This window comes from Euprymna scolopes, chromosome 37, assembly GCF_053919585.1.
Source record: "Euprymna scolopes isolate OS-2025 chromosome 37, ASM5391958v1, whole genome shotgun sequence".
Classification (NCBI taxonomy): Eukaryota; Metazoa; Mollusca; class Cephalopoda; order Sepiida; family Sepiolidae; genus Euprymna; species Euprymna scolopes.
Genome location: NC_136518.1, coordinates 75,522,669 through 75,548,158, shown reverse-complemented (window position 1 = coordinate 75,548,158; position 25,490 = coordinate 75,522,669). Strand labels below are relative to the sequence as shown.

General features: G+C 33.1%; 1 protein-coding gene across 6 annotated transcripts in view; it reads right to left on the bottom strand.

Moving 5' to 3' along the window:
* Nucleotides 1–5,938: 5,938 nt before the first annotated feature.
* LOC145261228 (uncharacterized) overlaps nucleotides 5,939–25,490 on the bottom strand; it is a 447,422-nt gene continuing 427,870 nt past the window's right edge. For 3 of the 6 annotated variants that reach the window (XM_080119597.1, XM_080119594.1, XM_080119592.1), the window contains 9 exons: nucleotides 24,070–24,144; nucleotides 19,355–19,399; nucleotides 14,800–14,901; nucleotides 14,367–14,453; nucleotides 12,677–12,890; nucleotides 11,895–11,963; nucleotides 10,477–10,530; nucleotides 9,266–9,467; nucleotides 5,939–7,341 (listed from right to left, as the gene is read on the bottom strand). In XM_080119597.1, coding sequence (XP_079975723.1) covers nucleotides 6,483–7,341; nucleotides 9,266–9,467; nucleotides 10,477–10,530; nucleotides 11,895–11,963; nucleotides 12,677–12,890; nucleotides 14,367–14,453; nucleotides 14,800–14,901; nucleotides 19,355–19,399; nucleotides 24,070–24,144 — 1,707 coding nt within the window. In that variant the 3' untranslated portion in view covers nucleotides 5,939–6,482. The remainder of the gene's footprint in view (nucleotides 7,342–9,265; nucleotides 9,468–10,476; nucleotides 10,531–11,894; nucleotides 11,964–12,676; nucleotides 12,891–14,366; nucleotides 14,454–14,799; nucleotides 14,902–19,354; nucleotides 19,400–24,069; nucleotides 24,145–25,490) is intronic. The other 3 variants (XM_080119593.1, XM_080119595.1, XM_080119596.1) reach the window with 3 other exon arrangements.

The following is a 25,490-nucleotide window of genomic DNA, read 5'->3' as shown; positions in this document are numbered from 1 at the left end:
TCTCTCTTTGCAAGTGTATGAAATAAGATATAAAAACACAAGCAAGGAGGACCCGACGTTGCCCGGGATTGAATTGATTGATTAACAAATGTTTCACACTTTACATATTTTTATTGTCATCGAAATCGTTTATTTTTCAATCAAATCGATTATCTTCTCTAGGTGGGGACCCATCGCGGTGCACCAGGAGAAAATTCACGTACCTCTCCGCAGTGACTTAGTCCACAGTACATTGTACTCTACATTGCACTGTAGAGAACCTACTGCAGATTGTATAAAATTGTTTGTATATATAATGGCTTGAATTATTAAAGTTTAAAATACAAAGGTCGAGTATCATAATTCAATTGTGCTTTAAACAAAAACCTTCATTTCGAACGCGTTCCTGCAATATCAAAGGACCTACTGTTGATTTTGTATGTTTGCTTGTGCGATGATAATGGCTTGAATAAGGTTTAAAATCAAAGAGTCAAGTATCATGGTTCAATAGTGCTTTAACAGAAACATTCATTTTGAACGTGCCTGTCATATCAAAGAACCTACTGTGGATTTTATATGCCGGACCTTTGGCTGTATAAGATATTTACTTTCACCAAAATCGCCTAGTCTTTATCATTATTTCGATTCACTTTTACCCCCTCCACGTAAATACACCCCTGACAAGCAGTTAAGTCCCACCCCTTCACAGTAGAGATCCCTAGATATAAAAGAGCCTTCTACTCCAGTAGTTTCTTCCCCAGAACTGCTAGACTTTGGAATTCCCTTCCGGGTCCCTGCTTCCCCAACTGTACTGACATGCAGAAGTTCAAGTGTAACGTGAACCAACATCTTGCTGTCCAACTCCCTACATAGTACCCCTGTAGCTTATGTCCCTGATAGTAGCCCCCTATATCAGTGGCAACGTGCCTTGTTTGGGGTGAAAATGTAATAAAAAATTTTAAAAACCTATCAAAGAATATTGCCACATAAATAAAATACATTTTTTGTCAAATTTCATAAAAATTGACCGAGTCGTTACAAAGTGCCTAGGGAACTCTCACACACACACACACACACACTACCCATAAATTTACCTATTAATATAATAGTAGGGAGAGATTCAGCATGTATCAGGTGCTTACTGCCCCACTGTATGTAATCTGTACTGCTGTACTTTCCTAAGCAAACTTTTCAAAGAGAAGATAGCATTAACTTTTTACTCACTGCTATTTTTTTTTACTAAAACCGTTACCACAATCACTGTTAATTTTCTGTTTAGAAAGTATAGAATCGTCGGTTGATTCAGAATAATTACTGAACAATTAGTAACGGATATCTACTCGCAAACAGCTGTTTAATATGACTATAGATTTTAATTATTCAACCAATAGGGTAGCCTGCTCTTGTTCTATTAGTCATAAAAGTCGCAATTGTATCGTGTCCCCCGCATTTAGGATTGAACCTTCAACATCGAGAAGTGTAACTGTACAAGTGAATTTTACCAAGTATTTTAGCCACTATGCCACGGATCATTACGGACAATTCTTGTATAGAGTTTAAGACCCTTAAACCTATTTTGTTTCTAGATATACAATCTTACTACTTATTATTCCCGGGTTCAACAAGATACACCTGAAGGTCAAGATGAGAACAGTAGTCCGAAAAATGCAAATAATATAAATAGTGAATCTTCATCTAAAAAAGTTCAGAAATGATGACTTCGAAGTTGCCTGTGACACAATGGAAGGTCTAATTACGGACTTCTACGAAGTCATGGCTGACGGAATGAGAGCATGACACCCCTGTGCATTAAATAAAGGGTTCCATTCGAAATTCTGTGCAAATTCTAGAGTTTGACAAGAGGCCCCTGTTGAAGGTTACATCAACTGAAACGTGAAAATAACACTTAAGATGAGAATAGTAGTCCAAATAATCCAAATTATCAATCCTCATCTCAAAAAATCTGGACTGCTTATTGGCAGAAGTTGAATGTATTGTTATATAAGCTAACTAGCATCTATGGCATCACTTCAAAGGCCGGCAACGACAAAGATCTTTCTGATTCTCTCTCTTCTGATCTTGAGCACCTGATATAATGGAGGGAAAAAAAAAGTGACTAGTTAATTTTGATATCCAAAACCAAGCTTCTATCTGTTCACCATTCGGCCCCAATTGCAACAAATAGCTCTCGTCTCGAGTAATCATCCTGCTTTGAATAGCTTCTGGGGCTGACCTTCACTCTTGACCTGAAATGGAAAACTTACATCAAATCCAAGGTCATCAAAAAAAAAAAAAATGGTTGGAAAATTCTACTGCTCCAAAAGGTATCTCACTCCCGACGCAGTCCTCTACCAAATATGTCCTTAGAGTAATGCTACCACATATGGAAAGGAGTTTGCTATGAACACCCCTTTTTTGTCTTGACAAGTTCAAAACCTGTTTTGAAATCTAGTCGGCAATGTCCTTTTCTCCTTTTTGCAAACTTTTTTTCACACAGAAGACAAGTTGCTAGTCTATCTCTACTTTATTGCTATTTTAATGGCAGGTGATCGACTGAGCTTCAATCTATGATCCCCCCCGCTCTTGTAAAACATTCACAATAAACACTTGCCTAGTTATAACCTAAAATTAAATGTAGATTCTAGAAGCAGTTTCTTTCCAAGAACTACCCATCTGTGGAACACAACACTGTAGGGCTGCTTCTCTATTATACGGTGGTCTTCAAGTCACATGTAAATAAATTCTTGTTGAGATAAATCCCAGCCAAGTTCTACTTTGACTATCCACATGATGTCTCATCAGACACTTGACACTTATTAACTCTTTTCTTCAAGTGACCTCAGGGGCTTTGATAAGCAGGTGACCTCTCAGTCAAAAAAAATGCTCAACTGAAGAAATTTTCGGTGGAAATATGACTGCATTTAATATGAAACCTTTTTAAGACAACTACAGAAAAATCTTTTTATTTTTGTTTAATTTTATTATAGCTGAGAATAGGGCATCTTACTAGGTGCCATATATCCACCTGTTATCCCATACATTCCAATCGAGAGATCTTTTCGAAATTCTAATCATCTGTTTAAGCATAACTGTTTGTATCTTTCTTACACTTGGCTCACCGAGTATATCTGCCAGGTAGAGTTTTAAAATTACTTTTCAGGAGTCCGGTTGCTCCTATAATTATTTGAATGATGGAGATATTTCTAAGATTCCAGTTCCTTTTCATGTCCGACATTTTAATATCGTTTTCCTCTCAGTTCTGTTTAACCAAGCGTCATTGGGGACACTAACTTCCACAAAGCTTGCTTCTTTCTACTCCTTGTCCTGTATCACTATGTCAGGTTTAATGGTTTCATTTTCTATGTACATAGCAAGGTTTAAATATGTCACAAAACCGACTTCGTAATCTAGTAGGCACTGCTTTTTTTCTCTTCAACCTCTTTTCCACAGAAAAATTGTTGCAAACTTGTCTCTGACTCTATCATTATTTTCATCAAAAGTGTTTGACTGAGCTCCAATTTATGGCCCCCCCTCCTTCTCCAATCTTTCACAAAAATTGCTCGTCTAGCCAAAATCAGTATAAAAACTTAATTTCCTTCACTCTCTATCAGTGTTTAAACTTAAATGTGGATGCCATCAACAAAGCTTCTTTCCTAGAACTGTCTGCACGTTGAACTCTGTTCCGTTGGTCTGCTTTTCAGTTGACTACAATATTGTTGTCTTCAAGTCCAATGTAAACAAGTTCTTATTGAACCAATCTCATAAATAATCTAATCATACCAAATTTCCACCACTAACGAGTTCTATTCTACTATCTGAACGACTACCGTATACACATTAACCCTTATCCTCAAGTGGCCTCCGAGCTTTGATATATGGTGACCACTTTGTAGAAAAAAAAAAAAAAATTTTGCCACATCTAAACACATAAATCAATTCACCACAACACTTAAACACATAATAAAAGATATATAAAGGAAAACAGAACATGTTTATGGAATTCATTAAATTTACAAAGTTTTATTTTCGTGTTTCTATTTGAGGAATAGAAACAAATTTTTAAAATCTTTTTTTATAATACATTGGATTTGGTTTTTGTATTGTCTGTTGGTTTTTATCTTCTTGTGACGGACCATATCCTTATTTATTTATTTTTTTATTTTTTTTGTCTGAGCCACAACCTGTCCTGGTCGCTTCTGCTTATATACATTGTTTCATACAATCTTAAAAATAATAATTAAAAAAATTATTTTAAAACGATTTTTTTTTTAAACAGCAAAAAAAAAATTAAATAAATAAAAATAAATAAAAACAATAAAAATAAAAAATAACTTTTACATTCTTCAGTTTTTATTTATTTTTATTTTTTTTTGCCAAATAAAGGCAGCAGGAGTGGTGAAAAAAAAACCTGGTAAAATATTCGGTTAGGTTTCAGAAGGGGATTCTTTATATATATATATATATATATATATATATATATATATTAATAATTATTTTTATTTTTTAAAAAAGATTTTTATATTAAAAAAAATGGCAAAATTTATCTTTCTTAAAGGAAATGTTCATGTTTATTTAATTTTTAAACATTTTTTTTATTTTTGGGTGGGGTGGATTGTTTAGTTTTCTTAGATATATTTTCAATTCCTAATAAATGTATAAAAAATCAATACCAATTGAAATTGATTTCTTTCCTTCTCGAACCAGGTTTTTCTTTTATTTATATTTTTTTTTCTTTTTTTTTCAAATGTAAAATAAAAATTAAACGATGTGTCTGTATGCATGAGTCTGGAAAACCTTACACACAAATAATTTAAGAGTTTGAATTTCTTTGTCCTGTTTAGAAATAAAATGAATTCTTGCTCCTCAATATTTTTCAAATGAAGCCAACACTGAATCATTTTGTTTTTAAATACCTAAGTGAAACAACTTATTTCTCCCCGTAGGTCAAAAAAAAAAGTTGAAAGTTTTTCCACAGGTTAAAACAAAAACCTGATGGCCGCCATACCTAGTGAAGGCATTTGAGATTTCTTTTTTTTTTTCCGTTTGTGAGGGGAGGGAGTATGGACTGTAGAGAAATGAAGAGCAAATATGTTCGGATTTTAGTTTACATTCTCCACTGAATTAGATCCTCGATTCTTTTATTTTTAAAAGAAATGAGTTTAAAATGAATGAAAACAAATTGTTTTTTAATTTAATAACGGTCAACTTAAGCAAAAAAAAAAAAAAAATGTGCAAAATAAATGAAAATAAAATTAACCATGATTAGCTTTGTTTTTTTTTTTTTGTTTTTGTTTTTTATAGCAAATTACAATTCTTGACATTTTTTTTTATTTTTCAAAATTCTCTTTCTCAATTCATTCCCTGATGCAGTATTTTCTTGAACAAATGGGAATGATAAATTTTTTTTCTAAATAGTGGCATTTTTTTTTTCTTTTCTGAAGTATAAAAAAAAATCATTTCAAAAGAAACTTTTTAAAGTTCTTTTTATTATTAAAATTGGCAACTAAAACAGTTGAAATATCATTTATTACTGTTGCTTTTTTTGTGTGTCTAGCACAATCACATAAGGAAGTACGAACTTTGTCAGTGCAAACCACTATTTTAAATTACAGAGGTTCCTACGGGTGCAGATATACTTATGTGACACTGTCTAGCCAAAGAAGAAATGATGATCATGACGATGATGATGAATAATAGATGATGATGATCATGATGGTTATTGTAGCAGTTGTTGTTGTAGGTGTTGCCAGGGTATTTATAGTTCAAATCACACTCCTGACAAATTATTTAAAAACTTACCCACTTTCAACACACAAGGGGGTGGGAGGAAAAAAAGAAGGAATTTATATATAAGATTTTTTTGTTTTTCTTATAAAAACAAAATATATATATATACATATATCTATATATATATATATATCTCCCAAAAGAATAAAAACACAGCCAGCCAACACAGAAATCGCAACCAAAAATGGTTTTTATTTTTTTTTGTTTGTTTTTGTATTGTGATCAGTTTCAATTTTTTGGTCCTTTTTTTTTTCTTCTCTTTTCATTTATACTTTTCTGTCCTATAAAGTGTTTGTTTTCTTTTTTTCTTTTGAAGCCGTACACAGTACAGATAAAACAAAGCAGTTTCAGTTTTATTATTTGTCACAAGTTTCATATTTGTTTTTATCTTTAGAGAATTCTATAGAGCATACAGATGGAATTGATAACTTTGTTGGGGAGGAGGGGTATTACTTACCCACCATACATAGTACGGTTGGAATATTTCTTCAACCTGGTTTTGCCAAACCATTTTTTAGCTTTACGGAAAGAATTTCTCTCAAATTATTTCCGCTTAAAAAGTCTCTCTCTCACACTCTGTTCGGAAACAAAAGAGGAATTCATTTTAAAGAGTTATTTCCCTTTTTTTTCTTTTTTTTTTTGCTTTTATTTTTTAAATACATGAGCATTTATTGTTTTATTATTGATTCCCCCAAAACCCTAATTTCAAATTCATCCTATCTTGAATGAGTGTCAGGGTCAGTTGAGCTTGAGTGAGTGTCTCGTTTCTCTTTGAGTTCACTAACACTGTCCAAGGGGCTACTGGCTTTTGACTTTGAACTGGCGGGTGAATTCGTATGGCTTCTAGGATGTGATGTACTGGATGAGGGGATCAATGGGGGTGGGGCCCCGGGTATACTGGCTGGCGAATTGCTCTTACTCGAGTGATTCACCATGGGACTCACAGTGCGTGGAAAGTGTCCGACAGATAAGGGGTCGACTGGCCGAAGAGCTGGCAATTTGTTCGCCTCGTACTCGTATCTTTCTCGATCGTACATTGACATACGATCAAACATTCTCTCCCTGAAGTAAAGGTCATTTGGATTGAAGCGAGCACCCATCACGTGATCGCGCTCACGTTCAATCTCACGTAGTTCCAACCGGTGCGACATGTCAAAACCCTTATCATAGGGGTTCCACACGCCAAGCTGTGTCCTTTCGTTATTGTAGAAGCGAGGGCCAATCATGCGAGCACGCTCCAACATGTTGACAGACATTCCACCAGCTGCTGCTGCAGCTGCATGTGGAATAGACGCAAAAAGATATTCATTATTTCGAAGCATTTTATCACGTTGCTCAAGGATATGCACATCATCATCACGACGCTCCTCTTTGATTTTTAGGCCCGACTTATCATCGTGCCGTTTATCCATGACGAGGTCTTGCTTGGGCGGTTCAAGTCGGCCGTTTCGAATAGGGGAACGTGACCGTGAGCGAGATTGTCGCCTCTCGGCCTCACGATAACGATCATTCCGTTCTTTTTCTCTGCCACGTTCCATTTCAAGGTTCGTAAGTCTTTCCAAATTTCTTCTTTCCCTAAAAAAAAAAAAAAATGGAGTACATTAATTATTCAAAGAAATTTTTTTTTTATGTAGATTAATAACTTGGTTAATCTTAACCAATAAAGATTTCAATATTTGTTAAGTTGATGGGTGTTAATTCCTTTTGTTTGATTTTTTGAAAATTGCACCAAACAAGGTATGAAACCACTTCATGTAAGGAGTTAAAAAAAAATTAAAAAATACTTCAAGGTCACAAATTTGCCACTAATAAGTATTAGGTAGAATAGACTCTGACCTAGAAAACAGCAATTCTTTCCTCTTTGTCAGAAACATCGCTCCTGGAATGAGAGGACTAAAGGACAAAATAAGGGGAAGCGAGAGTTACTTTGCGCGTCTTTATATCAAAAAAAGTTGATAAAAAAAAATGAAAAATATGATCTGATTTGTAACGTAGTAGTATCATATGGATCACCAGTCGGGTTAAGCTTTAAAACTAAGAGTGATCCACCCAGGTGACCAAATGGAATTTAGAGACTTTCTGAATTCCCTCCTGATCAATTCCGCTATGCCGGCACAATGGGAGTATGTGCAATTAAAGTTATAATTAAATTTTTGTTAACTTTTTTTTTATCACTTCTGCACTGATAATCTTGACAAATTCAAAAGAGATAGATTAATACTATTGTAAACACTGTTTTTATTATCAAAGTATGAGAGAGGAGTTATCTATTCAGTTTTTACCAAGTGTTGAACGCGTTAGACAAGTAGTTAAGGTGACACTGGCAACAGGTGGTGCCTCTTTCAGAAACACAAGTTCGAATCCTGTTAGTTTTCAATTTTCATTCCCGCCGTGTAGACTAAATCACCCGTTTATTTAAGAGTATTTACTCATTCAAAATACAGCATAATCATGTTGACACACCAGTTCTCATTAAATTACCAAAGTTAAGCAACAATGAGTCTGTCGAGTACCAGATGAGTGACTGTTTGGTAATACTAGACAATATATTACACTGGGATATAGAAATTTCCAGGCTTGTATATGAGGGTATGTTTAAAAACTACAGGGAGAGGTGCACTCTCGTGTTTCATTAAGATATACGTCTAGGAGAAGTAAAATCTACTATCTTGTGGCACTCATTTGCACTGACTGAGGTTAGCAGTGGTTTCAAAAAAGTGTGGCTGGTACTACATAAAGACTTCAATATTATAAATGAATTATTTGTGCAGATTTCAGCCAACTTAGTTGCCTGAACCATTGAGATTCAACAGGAGAGTCCATTTTTTGGTAATGTCACTAAATAGGGTTTGCAGGTGATATTAGAAAAATAAAGCATTCAAAATATTTCTTATCTTAAACATTATTAGATGAGGAGTCATTTCGAGTAAAACGTTTAATTTATTTTCTCCATATAAATTAGAGAAATGCACGATTAAAATGTATAAACATTTTAATCGTGTAGGAATCAAGATGAATGCAATCAGCAATTTCGTAGAGCAGGAAGCAACGTTGATCTTGCGATCGAAAACCAAGATCGAGTGAAACAAAATTAATCTAGGCAAAGTTGACTAGTTGGAACATGGCAATTTAAACAACTTTTATTTTTACTTATGTAAAAAAAAAAATATGAAAAATAATTTCGAAAACTTTTAAAACAAAACTTTCAAAACAATTTTTATTTTAAATTAATTTTTTTTTATATAATTGAGAATGACAATTGAAACAATTGAAATGATGACTCATGTAATCATGTTTAATATAAGAAACGTTTTGAATGCCTTAATATTTTCTCATATCAGCTGCGAAACCTATTTAGTGACATTACCGATTTTTTTTTTTTTTTACTCATTCAGACTGTTGACCAAAAGCACTTTCACGTTCTTAGTATTGGGGAGTTATGGGGTTAGAAACCCAAATGTGTGTGTGCGCATATTTTGCAATGGAACATCGTCCTCACCTTTCTCTTTCTTCTTCTTTTCTTCTGTCATGTAAACTAAGCTCTCTTTCTCTCTCTTTTTCCCGTTCTCGCTCAACATCAGTTTTGGGCCATGATGGCGGCGTTGGGAATGACGATGGTGTTTTGTGTAATCGGTTCCACTCGGGGGATAAAGTGGACATGGTGGACAATTCTCGGCTACCGTTGAATAAACTGTTTCCTGCTAGAAAGAGAGAGAGAAGGTAAAGTTGTAATCAACCAATCGACAAAGTGAAAAAGAAACAAAATAAAAAAATCTATCTTTTCACTTCTTAACTAAGAAATTCAAATTTATACAATGGATCAAGCAAAAAATTTCATTTATTTCAAGTAAGCCACATGTGATTGTCTTGATTGAAACATTTGGAGAAAAAATTTCTTAAGCAAACAGACTTTACATTTCTAGTGCCACCATACCCTAAGGAAAGAAATGAAAAACAGGTGCTTATGCACTTACCATGCTATCTTTTAATTAGTATTTTCATTTTTTTTTTTTTTTTTTTAATTTCACACATATTTCATGTATCAGGGAGTTTTCTTAAGTAGGTTTTGTATCAGAATGCCTCCGATAAGTATCGAAAAATTCGATTTTTATCAATATTAACCCCTTATACAGCCTACAATCACAATTGCGTTCGAGAAGTTTATCACTGCACAAGGAGAAAGGCCCAGCGTATAAAATCAACAGTAGGTTTTTTGATAAGACAATGGCGCATTACAAAATAAATGCTTTTGTTTAGGGCACAATTGAAACATGATACTTGATTTTTGCATTTTAAACTTTAATTAAAGCCATTTTATAAAAACAGTAGCTTCTCTACAGTGCAATATAAACTACAATGTATTTTGGACCACATCACTGCGGGGAAGCATATGAAGCTTCCTCCCCTCCAGTACACCGTCTTATGGAAATCTTTACCCCCCCTCCCCCCCCCCCCAAAAAAAAAAACTGATCTATTAAAAGAATAGATAAGAGTTCTTGTCGGGTTAGTAGATATAGAACTGCTGATATAGCTGGGTCAGGAGAAGGCCAAGGAAAACATGGATGGATTTGAGGGATAGATAAAGACCTGGGCAGAGATAGGTTAGTTTGAAAGTCAATTGCCACATTATAAAGCAAGCGTTAAACGAAACATGGTGATGATTTAAAATCGTATCCTTTCCACTTTAAAAACTGAAAATGAATTACTTACGTAAACCAGGAAATCCAACACCATATGGAGATGGCCGGGCAAAAGGTGAGACTCCTGTTATTAAATAAAAACAAAATTATGTCAAAGTAAGTTCAAAATTAAATTCTAATATTATAAACAATAACTTTGAGCTAAAATCATGATGTAGTATCTGGTATTGTTGGGACGAATCAGGAATAAGAAAAATCGGAACGTTTGAAGTATCGGAATCGGAAAAATGTGTACCTATTTTCCAATGCCAAAGCCGATTCCTTTTAATTATTGTTTTTTTTTTATTTGATTTTGTTTAAAAAAAAAATCTTCCACTGCTGGTAGTAATAATATAAATTCTGTTACTTCAAAGAGATTTACTTTTATATCATGTCTGATAACAGCTATTTGGAAAAAATTTTTTTTAAATTATTGACATTATAAAAATATAGTAGTTTAATTGTAACACAAATACAGTATGTAGTGCATGTAAACATATAAACATATGTTAGTAGCTTATATATATATATATATATATATATATATATATATATATATATATATATATATATATATATTACATTCTAAAGAAAGATGGTGTTTTGTGCAATGTTGTATAACTAAAAATCATCTGGAAACAGATGTAAACAACATGGATACCATTGGGTGTACTATTTAAGATAGGACTTAAAAATAATTTAAATCTTTAAATATATATATATAAAAGGAAAGGTAGTTTTCTTAAACAACAAATATGTAAGAGTATAAGAAGGCTGTAGAAAATCGAGTGTTGAAGTTATGTGACGCATGAAAAAAAGCGCACAAAGTAATGGAAGTCTTGTAAATTTTAAATCTTTGTATATCTATTTATTTTTCAAAAACACAAATACAAAACCGTATTTACTGATTTGTATTTGTGATTTTGAAAACCTCCTTTCATTTGTCTGTTTTTTTTTTCATTCCTCATATCACTTCAAAACCAGGTTTCCTGCACTGCTATAGCCTTCTTATGCTCTCACAATTTTTTTCACAATTTTCTTCTTATTTTGTTCAAGCTGGAGATGAGGCATCCTACTGGATGCTAGACATTCACATGCTATATCATACATTCCAACCGAGAGATCGTTTTAATATTTTTAACTGTCCTTTTCAGTGCAATTGTTTGAGTCTCTTTTGCACTTGGCTCACTGGGTATATTTGCAAAGTAGTTTCTGAAATTTTTTTTCATGTTGAAACACACGTGGTTGCATGAAAATAAGTTTATGGCAAGCTAGACAGATATTTTTTGCATTTCATTTACACTTGATGCACTCTTATTGAGTGAAACACAAATGTCGGGATTTTGTCATTAGCATATTTTCATGCGTATCTAAAGACCTAATGAAATCAGCACAAAGCACATCATCATGTACTTTGTAGAGGTGAGTAGCTGAGATATTCCCACTTACCTATATGTGCAGGGTTTAAAAAGCTGCTGTGGTGTGTCGGTCCTGAGTCAAAGGGAGGACGAGCAGAGCCTGGAAAGAAGCAAAAGAATTTGTTTTAGTTGCTAGGGATTTAGAAATTCTAAGTTTTTTCATTGAAGACTAATTTTCTATCGATGGCAAAAGAAGGTAAAAAAATGATCAGAGCATAGCTTACACTTAAGTGAGATCGTTAAAGCTCAATTTTAAATCTAAGATCAATATGAAAATAATAATTGACTTGTTGCCTCAAAAATGATTCGACTCACAATCAGTGGATGCAGTTTTTTTTTGTTTTTTTTTTTTAACTGTCAACACTTATCAGCCATGAAATAATCTCACTTAATTCGTTTTTAACCAATGTGAATACAGATAATTCATAGGTTCACGTTTTTCAAGTCTAAAAAGATTCACCTGCAGAAGCTACAAAAGTCTAATACATGTCTGATGAAAGGAAATTTCCTGATATATTACAATACAGATCCTTCACCTGATCATACTAATAGAAGAACAACATACATGTAAAATATTATATCTAGATATACATATACACACACACTGTATTAATAAAGGCAAATCTGCATAGCTTATTCCACTTATATCTTAATTTTCTTCAGTTTGTGTCTATCCATTACCTGCATGGTATTGCCTTCTATAAATTTTAATTTCCTTTTTATATACATTCTTTTTCAAATGAAACTATGATTATTTCATAGATTATATCAGCAATAGTTGTTTACAAAAATGGATAAAAAATATACACTTACCCATGAGAGTACCTAAAAGAGCTTGCTGAGCACTGGTACCTAGGTCAGGGGGCCGGTGTATACTACTGTTAGTAAGCAGATGGCTTGGTGACCGAAGAGGGTCTATCACGGGTTTGGTGTCAGCCGCACCTTTCTGAGCCTCGTGCTGTTTCTGTTGGTGATGGTAAATACGCCATGCCACCTGGACATGCACAGCACACCATTTGCCCGTCTTCTGAAAAAGACAAAATAGAAATATTAAATTAGAATTATTAAAATCAAACATATTGAATGCATTTTCTCGACATTAAAACTGAAAAAAGGGTTGATATGCCATAAAACAGGTAAATCTAACAAGTCTTCAGGTTTGATAAGGTTGGTTTTTTTTTTGCATTTTTTTTTAAATTAGGATAAAATTTATCAAAAGAGAAAAATCTTTTGGGGGTTTTAGCAAAGAGTAAGTCAAAAGATTGCAAGTTATTTTGATTTCTATGAAGATTTCCATTTATAAGGCCTTTTGTCAGACTTGCATACTAGAAATATTCAAATTTTATAAAATGCATGGAAACCATCGCATGTATAATTGGCAGTTAAAATATAAACATACATCCGACCTGCACTCATATGGCTGGGAGACGTAGTTAATGTCAAAATGACATGATCCCGACTGTAATGCATCAGATGAAGAAAAAACGAGTCAGTCTTGCTATATAGACTTCCATGAGAAATTGCGTTGCACAATGTCTCAACAAGTGCGACCACATCCCCTGCTGTCAGTCATCCAAAATGCTCAAGAGTGATTCGTCACCTACTGTCAGTCATCCAAAATGCTCAAGAGTGAGTCGTCACCTGCTGTCAGTTATCTAAAATGCTCAAGAGTGAGTCCTACATCGATATTGATGAATCAAAGACATACTTAAGATACGGAAGCAAGGCGATCAGTTGATAATGATCTAATCTGAGCAGCTAACATAAACCAAATAGTAACGCAGTATAGCAACAAAGTTGGAAATCGTTTATGAAATGCTGAAAGATGATGAAAAATAAAGTCTCTTGTATTAAACATGTTTTTCTCATCTTTGTTAACATTTACACGTTCGAGTGAAGGCCAAAGAGTACAGTAACCGAAATAAAGAAATGACAATGTTTTTTTTTATTATTTATCAAAGAAATATAGCCAAATATTAGGTTGTCCGGAAAATAATGGCCATTTCAGGAAGTCTGTTTTGAAATTGGATTTTATCATAAGATTTTTATTATATTTCAGGTAAACATCAACATGATTATTGATTTATATGTGCTCTTTAATAATTTCTTACTTTTTCTTTCAGAAAACGTTTTATGAGCGAATGAGCCCATAATTTGGAATATGAGAAAAGAAACTTTCAGATCTAATGCAAAGGTTGAATCTTTTTTCAAAGATTTCTTAGCATCTAAGCCAAAGAATTTTTATCAACGAGGCATAAATTATCTAGTTGATAGATGGCAAAAATGCATGGCTGTTCAAGGATCATACTTTGACTAATTTCAATGTCTAGTGTCACCTATTTGATTAATAAATCCTTTTTCTCTAAAATTGGCCATTATTTTCCGGACAACCTAATACTATAATTCAGAACTGCAGTGAAAATTAAGCAAGAAAAAAAATTATTAAAAATAAAAAAAGTATTAACAATCCAAAAAATAAAAATCTGTCATTGTCTTGTCTTACCTTGGCTACAGGAGAAGGCCCCGGTTTTACACGTTCTCGAAGAGATAGCAAACCAGGATCCGAAGACAAACTGTTAGGATTGATAGTCTGGATAAAGATAAATAGAAACAAAATGTGTTAAAAAAAATATATATATATATATATAACAGATCAAAGTATCAATCAACCTTTAGTTTAAAATGACAGTTTTTTTGTTTTTTTTTAAGGGGGGGTGCAGGTTCAATCTTTACTACAGGCGATCATTACTAATAAGAACATAATTAATGTTAAGTGGCTTTTAGTTTTGATGAATGCTGACTCATCAAAAAAAAAAAAAAAAAGAAAGAAATTAAGAGCAGCCTCCGAAGTGTTGATTAGATTATACATAAGATGACAAAATTTTATGCATGAGAAATGCACAACAAAAGAATAGAGGAAGGAGGTCAGTATTTACCTTTGGTTGGAAGGCGCCAGGGATACCAGTGTTTAAAGGTCCAGGTCCTGGTCCAGCTGGGGTCAGCAGTGAAGGTAAACTATGGAAACTAAGACCTGGGATCTGCAAAGACAGAATTCAAATATATTTTTAATAATAAAACAAACAAAAAATTACCTTTGTGTTTTATTAATAGGAAAATGTTTTTCTTTATTCTAAAAGTTTATACTGATTTTATAAATAGACATATGTATTTAATGGTGAATGCTCTGACGAACTACAAGCACTTGTATCCCCTCGACATAAATACCTTTGACAAGCCCAACAAGCAGCTAAATCCCACCCCTTCACTGTAGAGATGCCTAGGTGTAAGAAAGCCTTCTATTCCCCAGAACTGCTAGACTTTGGAACTATCTTCCGGGATTCTGCTTTCCCAACTGTACTGACATGCAGAAGTTCAAGTGTAATGTGAACAGACATCTTATTACTCATCTCCCTTCATAATACCCCTGCAACTTATGTCCCTGATAGTGGGCCCCTACTTCAAAGTGGCACTGTGTCTTGTTTGGGGTGAAAATTTAATAATAATTAAAAAAAAAAAAATATATATATATATATACCTGGAAAACATATATAAGCAGAAGTTTACTACCACACACCGATTACCAGGTAAACTTGTGGTTGGGAGAAACTCCAGTGTAGTAAACTTCTGTTGATTTATTTTAATTTATATCAGCTCTGGATATTTCTATTTTTGTATGCATTGAGCACTTTCTTAATGCTCCTTATTTTTGCAGCTCTCTATTCATCCATTATATTCAATGGGCTTTCTAAAAAAAACTTTTTTGCGTGTGTGTAATGTTATTTTCTGACTGCCAGATTGAGTCCTGACAAGACATGGAAATGTTGAAACATTGATCGATCTTAAGAGACTACTTACAATGTTTATATGATTTTATATTACTTATATATTTACTTATATATTACTTATATATTACTTATATATTTACTTATATAAGCTTTACGCTCTTATTGAGCACTTTTGAAAAAACTATTGCTTTTTACTTCATGCTAACGATATACTTGAACTTCATACATGCATACTTATGTATATTCCAGTATATATTAGGTAGTCACATGAGAGAGCTGTATTATGGAGAAATTACTACCCGAGGATCACAGATGCACATTATATGCATATCTGAGTGATCAATATGGATAGAGCTTAGTAGTGGTATAAAAACTACACAGAAACGTTTGTAACATGTTTGCCTATGGAAAGAATTCTTCTGCCAGTTAACCTGACGATCTATTTGGAGTGAAACAAACGTTTGTGCTGTAAATATATTATTCATACTACTTGTATGTATGTATGTATGTATGTATGTATGTATATAATATATATATATATATATATATATGTGTGTGACTACTTCATTTAATCACATAAATTAATATACGAAACTATAATTTTATGCGTAAACGTAAGTATTTACTTCAACAGTTCTCAATACATGGGTATTACATAATAAAAATATAAGCCTGATGAATCTTAACGTGGATGAAACGTGGAATATTCTGTGTAGCTTAATTGCCATATTTTTATAATTTACTACTATACATACATACACACATATCTAATTCATGAAATAAACCAAAATAAGGAGGGACTTGTATTTTTTACAATTTTATTTTTCAACAAGGTGATTTAAAAATGAAATTAATGCAGTTTATGTTTCCATCCTCCGTGCAATCAGTTTCTTTATCTCCTTTTTTACAATTTTGGTTTGTTATTTTCGTACAAAATATCTTCCTTTGCAATTGGAAAGCAACCCTCCTCTTTCCCCACGGACACCATTAAGCAGTAAATAAAGAAAAAGAATTGCACATTGTATATGGAACTCGGCAATACAATAACCTGGAAAAATTCAGCATAGTCGTTGTAAAAAAACTGAACAAGTAGATTGCAGAAAATCCATTTGCTTACAGACACTTAGGTGCATAATCCGTGCACACCTTTAATAGGAAAGGGTTTGTTTATATATATATATATATATATATATATATATATATATATATATATATATATATATATATATATATATAAAAACAAACCCTAATATATATATACGTTCAGTTACCCTGCCCCGATAAGTTTTCTTTATTCTTATATTGGACTCAGTTATTCGACACTAATCACTAACCAGATTGTAAAAACAGAAAAAAACAAGTTTTGAGAAAAATTTCCAATCTGTTTTGAAAAAAAAAAAAAAAAAAAAAAAAAAACACACACACACACAAAATTGTGCTATGATGAGTATGTGGACAATAAAATGGTATTGGACGGAAGTGCATTTTCTTTCTTATGTTTTACCCTCACAAGAGAGTCAGGTCATGTAGTTTCCGATATTTTTTTTTTATTTTGGAGAATAGAAATCATTTAGAAATTTTGTTTTTAGGAAGAAAAACGTAAAAAGAATTTTCATACTTTTTTTTTTTTTTTTTTAAATGCAAACATAAGAGACTGGAATGATCGAATGAACAATTTCAAAAGAATTGGTTATAAAATTTGTAATAGATTTTTTTTTTTTTTTTTTGTAAACCTGATAGATGACATAGCTTTCTAAAGAAATGGTATCTGCAATCTTTTGTTATTTCATGAAGATATTATGTATATGTGCATGCGTGGATGTGTGTGTTAAAGAGGAATAATAGAGAAATTTAAAAAAAATAAAAGTATGGGAATTTTTTTTAATTTGTTAAAAGAAAAAAATGCAGAAATATTTTAGATTTGTAAAAAAAAAACAAAAAAAAAAGATAATTTTTTTAATTTATAAAAAAAATAAAAATACAGAAATTTAAAATTTATTAAAAAAAAAAAAAATACGGAATTTTTTTTTTTTGTAAAAAAAAAAAAAATTAAATGGAATTTATTACATTTTTAAATGCTATACTCTCCTCCTCCTCCTCAATTTCAAAAGCACAAGTGTAGCAATCATCAAATTAACAGTTGATTTTCGTGTTATATTGCATTTTAAAGCATTTAGTGTTAGCAAGCTATCATTAAAAAAGTAGAATAGAAAAAACATGACCACACACACAAATACACAAGAACCTACGTATGAATAAAATACATGAACATTTACATACACATATCCATAGATATGTTTTTGCATTTACCTTTCTTCCCAGAAGGACTTCATGTGACGCATGAAAATTAAATGTGGACGTTATAACCATCATTGAACACCACAAAGGCATTCACAATCAATACTAAATATCTTTGAAAATTTCAACGTCCTCACGACATGTCTCAGCATTTCCTCATAAGTGAGAACAAGGACTGAGCATGTAATTAAATCCATCTTCCCAGCAAATTAATATACATACAAGCACCTACGTATATGAACAGATAGGCAATAGCGATAAAGCTCCAAAGAAGAGTACAGATTGCATCTGAGATGAGGGCCTCTGTCTCATCATCACCAAGGGGAGGTGACAGAGGTTGACTATCTGGGTGTCAGCAGTTCGAATCCAGTTTGTTTCACAAAACATTTTCACTTAGGGATGTTGGAAACCTTCACATGGGCCCTTCCATAAGTACCAGATATCTTTCTAGAAAGAATTCTTAATAGAAAGATATCAGAGAAACGAATGTAAAACAATCATCATAATCATCACCACCACCACCAATCCTGATTCTCTCTCTCTCTCTCTCTCTCTTCCTCCCTCCCCTCCCCTCCCATAAGTGGTACCACAGAAAGTGATCATTTGTGAAAATGAAAAGTTTCACAATGGATAGCACCATTTAGACTTCATCTGGAAGAATATTGAAGGGTTTTCTTGTCATTCAAATTCAGGAAAGAACCACTGGCCATTATCCGAGACATCATTGATGACAGAACACAAAGTGCATTACAATAATAAAAGAAATGGATTATGTCATGTGAGCCAGCGACATTCGCCCTAAGTGGATCGAACCGGTTTCCTTCAAAGGATGAACTGTCAAGGTAAGATTACATTCACAAGCAATCCCCAGTAACATGTTATTATCATTTTAAACAGTCGTGAAAAATGTTAGGTTTTTTTACAGTTCTTATAGAGAGATGGCGACGTTCTACTGCATTCAGCACCTGGTATTTCTAAATGGTCACCATCTGGTACTGACCAGGCTCAATGTTGCTTAACTTTAATGAACAGGAAGCGGTATGTTAATGTGATCATAAAGAAAGAGGAGGAGGACCCCCCCCCCCCATTCATCTCAAATATGTATCCTTGACCACCACTCCAATCTCTATTGTCTCCCAGTTCATACACTCAATACAATTTACATGATAATTCCTTTTTAAAACCTGATGAATCCATTGACTCTCTAATAAGAAGAAAGTACTGAAAGACTGGGAAGATTTACTGTCACTCAGATTCCAGGGAAAGACACAGGTCTTCTTTTTTTTTTTTTTTTTTAAATTAGCAAGAAATCATTGGCAATGACTAGTGTCAGAACTCCAAATGTGTATCAATAATGACAGTGATAATAATAAAAAGAATTCTGAAAAAAATGACTTTGGATACTTACATTTTGCCGATAAAATGATGGTTCGTACCTAGGAATTTTATCAAACTGAAAAATATAAAAGATTTTTTGTTTTTTTTAATCAAACAAATGACAAGAAATTTCTTTTTTAATTTTATTACAACTTGAAAATTTTGTATCAGAAGAGACAAATTATTTCCATCAAAGATAATCTTGGTCAAAGCCCATTAATGATTAACTTTTTTTCCTGTTTTTCTTTTCTTTACTTTTATTTACTTCAAATAAGACATATTTGGCATCACAGTGTAAAGGGTTACTGTGATTAGGAGCTAGATTTATAGATGGCAACCAAGGAGGGGAGTTGTGTAACAAGATTTGGGTTCGTTGATGGTGGAAGTACTTGTAAAATAAGTACTTGGGTGCAATATTGTGGTGATGGGACAGAGGCTGGAATATGGCAGACAGTGTGGGATCTATTAGGCCAAAGGTTTTTGGGGGGAGGGGATCCATCTTGTTCGAAAGAGAGAGATAGATCAGAGGTTCACCAACCCAGATCTCCATGCAGTAGCTAATAGTAGATTTTAAGAGATATAGGATATTGGCAGGAGTGAAAAGTTTTCTAGCTTGGTGGAGGGAGCCCACCTTCTTTGCAGCAGACTTGACAGTATCTTCTATGTATTTGTTTCAATTAATGCTGTCTGTGAATTTTAGGCTAAGGAGTTTTAATGTTAGACTATTGGAAAAGATGCTATCAACCATGGCAAGAGGTGGTTGGATTTTTCTTTCATTTTTCGTGTGCGTGTGTGTCAGTACTTGGGGGTGGCTTATTGGTATGCTGAGCAGGCGATCATTATGCCATTAAAAGGATCACTTAAAGGGCTACACCATAAAAACATGTTACAAAGAAATCAATATAAATAGATAAAGCATCATCTGTCTTCAGATGACAAAGAAAAAAATCCACAAAAATGATAAGAAGTTTCCATGAAGATTGCTTTTTCTATTTTAAATGACTTTAAAGGGTGAAGTTGTTTTGACAGTGCATTTAGCAATGCCAGCCGTGCCAGTAGCATTCAGCTTAAGCAGGTGAAACTGGCCTCCTTCAAAGAAATATTGAATTCACAAGCGGTACCCAGTAGCAAATATATAATATATATATATAAACAAGGCGCATGATGGACTAAGTGGGAGAGCATGGAGCCTATAAAATTAAGCTTTCTTATAAAAGCACCCTACAATGTCTTACCAACACGAGTTAACTTTCATGCCTGGGGGTTAATTACATCCAATCGATGCAAACTATGTGTGAAAACTGCCAATCTCAAACATATTCTCACTGGATGCGAGCATTCCCGAAGAAGCTACACCTGGAGATACAATGAAGTATTGAAGAGTGTTGCAGAAGTTGTGAAAATATGCTGTGTGACTGCCAATAAAGCTCAAAATATCACCAGTAGAGCAATTCACTTTATTAAAGAACGAAATAATTCCAAATCTTTATGTAGAAATAGGCAAAGAGTGTTAGATGGCTGCATGGGCTGGTGCATTGCATTTGACTTAGAACGCCAGCTCATATTTCTAATTGAAATAACGTTAACTGATTAGTGTCCAGATATCATCATTTGGTCCGTTAATTTGAAAAAGATTTTCTCGTATTAACAGTTCCATTTGAGGAAAATTTGGACTGGGCACATCAGTGTAAGTTGGAAAGATATGAAGATCTACAAGAAGAATATATCAGAAATGGCTGGAAAACCATTGTATTTCCTATCAAAGTCAGATGCCGAGGTTTTATTGTGAATTCAACCTCCATGTTCTTTAATAATCTTGGTCCTTCTCAATCAGTCAACAAAAAATACATAAAGAAAACAAGACAAGGCTCTATCTGCATCATCATGGATATGGCAATCCCATAGATTGATAACAATCCAACAAAGTTTGGTGGTATCGTGAGATACTGCTGGGGCACTCTGGGCTAGTGGTAAAGATGCTTCGGCCCCGAAACCATACCTGAACCCAGAATCATCATCTGATGAAGGCTTTGTGGAAGCAATGCTGCTGTAAAAGCAACAGTTATTGTATAAATATTTTTTTATCCCTGTGTAAGGATTTTGCAGTTCTTTCAGAGAGATATCAACGTCCTCCTCCATACAGCACCTAGTGTTCCCAAATGGTCACCCATCTGGTACTGACCAGGTTTAATGTTACTTAACTTTGGTGAGCTAATGAAAACTATTATGCCAACGTAATTATGTTGTATACTTATTTAGCAAAGGATAACCATCTGTACCTATGGACATTCTAGAGATAATAAGTAACGTAGGTAAATACGTAGGTAGGTAATAGTGCTAATATACAAACCATTCCAGTTATACAAGACTAAAATTCTATGTTAGTCAGTGAAATCTATATGACAACTGTGGCATTCATCTATTTCTTTGTTCAAGGATACAATTGAAAACAAAACCCGATACCAAGATAAATGTCCAACTTTTTAAACGACTATGGTGATGTTTTACTTTATTTTAGAAATTAAGATGAATTACAAATGGTAACAAGCGGTTCAGGGCTGGGGGCAAAAGAACACCAAGTTCAAATTACTTCCTAGACAACGCCAGAGGTTTCAGTTAGTACATAAATAAAATACAACGTATGTTTGTATGTACATTAATAATTTTCTCAGTTGAGCAATCACAGAGTTGCAATTTGGTTTACAGGTGCACCTTAATGAGGCACATAAAATGATGTAGGTGCAGACGTTGGCACAAACAGAATGTAGTCTGAGAAGAACATGCTGAGTATTCTGTGCAGTTTTATCCAAATCATTCCAACCAACTGTAGTAAATTCAAAAGACATACCGAAAACATCAATCACTATTCGCGATACAAATTTTTGAAACTATAAAAATTGTTCTCAATACTAAATACATTTGAAAGTAGAAAATTAAAAATAAATAAATTTATATTAAAAATAGTTTGGGCCCATTATTCAATACACACAAAAAAAGGAGGAAAGAAAAAAACTTTCTAAGAGTTAAGTACCTTACTGTTCTTCCAAAAAGACCACAAAATATTGATAAAACTTAACCCTGTACAGTTAAAGACGTTTAAGCTGATAAAATATCCAAATACGAAAAGAATTTATCTTAAATTCAATTCTTTTATTTCTTTGTATGTCATGGTCCCTTATATGCTTAAAACTACTGGAGAAAGGTATTAACCCCCACTTCCTTGCAGTAATAAATGAACTAGCATTGGGAATTGGTCCTCAGTGGATCATTTACAATAGGCATCACATATGGTTTTAATTCTGATTTGAAAAAAAAAAAAAAATGATTGAGCATCAAACTTTTCTGAATTTTCCAGAGATTTCTAATAATTTGATTATTCTTTGAAAAGAATTGACATTTCTTTCTTCTAGCTGATTGCATCATTCAGACAAACATGTGAGAAGTGTATACCTTTTGTTTTGTTTTTCTTTTGTCATTTTAAACATAGTTTACGATTTAATAAGAAATTTTATTCTAAATTAAATCTTTTTTTTTTTTTTTTTCCAGGAATGGTCTGCCTAGAAAAAAAAATCCCTTCAAAGAGTTGATACATTGACAAACTGACCAAAATTATTAATCTGCCAAATCCCGAAATTGTGTGCAGTAAGAAAGAGAATAACATTCGAACAGGTGAGGGAAGAATATGTTTAGACGAGCTAGATGTGAAGATGAGCATTCAGTCAAAAACATTCAGACGAAAGAATAAAGAAAAAAAAAAGAAACAGGATATTTAGACGAACAGATATATATATATATATATATATATATATATATATATATATATATATATATATATATATATATATAAATAGAACGGAGGATATTCAGACAAGCAAGTAAATAAGAATGGAGGAATTTCAGACGAGCGAATAATCAAAGAACAGAGAACATTTACATGAAAGAATAAAGAAAGACTGAAGGATATTCAGACAAGAGAATAAAAAAGATCATAGGACATTCAGACGAGAAAATAAAAGACTGGAGGACATTCAGACGAGAGAATAAAAAAGACTGGAAGACATTCAGACGAGAGAATAAAAAAGACTGGAGGACATTTAGACGAGAAAATAAAAAAGACTGGAGGACATTCAGACGAGAGAATAAAAAAGACTGGAGGACATTCAGACGAGAGAATAAAAAAGACTGGAGGACATTCAGACAAGAGAATAAAAAAGACTGGAGGACATTCAGACAAGAGAATAAAAAAGACTGGAGGACATTCAGACGAGAGAATAAAAAAGACTTGAGGTCATTCAGACAAGAGAATAAAAAAGACTGGAGGACATTCAGACAAGAGAATAAAAAAGACTGGAGGACATTCAGACGAGAGAATAAAAAAAGACTGGAGGACATTTAGACAAGAGAATAAAAAAGACTGGAGGACATTCAGACAAGAGAATAAAAAAACTGGAGGACATTCAGACAAGAGAATAAAAAAGACTGGAGGACATTCAGACAAGAGAATAAAAATACTGGTGGACATTCAGACGAGCCAATAAAAAAAACAGAAGACATTCAAATGAGCCAATGAATAATGAGCATTCAAGCGAGCAAGTGGAGAATAGACATTCAGTGACGCGAATAAAGAAGAACGAACATTCATACGAGCAATTGAAAAAGGTGTACATTCGAACGACAGTGAACAACAACAATCGACAACATGTAGAAAAAGTTGAAAAGAGTTGCAAGATAAAAATCGAAACTAACCGAATGAGAGCCTGCAGAGTTAAGTTCGGGACGCTCAGATCGTTTACACCAGGCAGCTTGAGGAACCAACTTGGCCTAAAAAAAGGGTCGAAAAAAGAAGGTACAATGACACACATGAGACAACCTCACTCAATTCTCATTCAATGTTCCTTTCAGATTTCTGCACCAAAAAGAAAAAGATTTTTCACTTGACAATCATCTACTTGATCTAGTCTGGTGCCTCCCTATAAGAGGGAGAGAAAGGGAAATGTTGTCAAGTGACCTCGACCATCCAAAGATCCTCAGTGGCTCTACTTTAAAACCACCTCATGCAACATCATTCCACAGGGAGACAAAAGCAACGAGAAAAATAAAAATGTTATCTTTATTCTAGACATTTATGTGTTCAGTTTATTCTGGCACCTCCCAATTAGAGAAGTATTACTCAGAGGCAGAGGAATTTTTGTAAATGATTCCAACTGACAAAAAGCATTCGATTACCCTACAATAAAACCTTTTATCACATTTTGTTGGAGGAGAGAGGATGATAAAAATGGATAAGTTATAATACTTGTTCTTCGAGAGGTCAGATTATAACTAAAAATCAGATGACTCCAATACAATTACTGATTCCAATTCTTTTAAAGTCACTACTAAATATTTAGCTTTAGAGTATTTTTTTTTTATTTTAAATTTTCTTATTAGCATAGAAGACGATGTAAGATGTGTATATATTTTGATAATTGTAAAAACATGTGGAGGCGATGTATAGATTTTAGTTTTTACTCATAGTTTAACATCAATAAAAATATTGAGCACTATATCATTTATGCTAGCAATGGAAAATTAAGTTTTAAACAGAAACAAAAAAAAAAACATTAAAAAAATTGCTTTTGCCATCAGAAAATAGGCACAAATTTTGATACTCCAAAAAGGTTTTTTTTTTTTTTACAATTCCTGATTTCAATTAATCGTTTCAACACTAATTCTAATAATAATTATAAAAATTACTATCTTTAACTTGTGTGTGTGTTGGGACGATTAATCGGAAAAATCGGAAAATTTGGGGGTATCGGAATCGGAAAAATTGATGCCTATTTTCCAATGCCAAAACGATTCCTTTAATTGTCTTTTTTTATTTGATTTTATTTAAACCAAAATCTTCCATTGCTGGCAATGATAAAATAATATTTATTGATTTTAAAATACCAGTAAAGCTAAAATCGATAGATCCCCCCCCCCCACAAGTGTATTTTGACATTTAGGAAAATATCTGCATATTTTACATTTGTGTTTTGACGAAAATCGGGGGAAATAACAATTTTATAGTTAAATAATAAGAGATTTATAAAGAATCGGAATCGGGAATTTAGCATGGAATCGGTAATTGTATCGGAATCAGAAAAAGTATTGGAATCGTCCCATCACTAATATATATATAA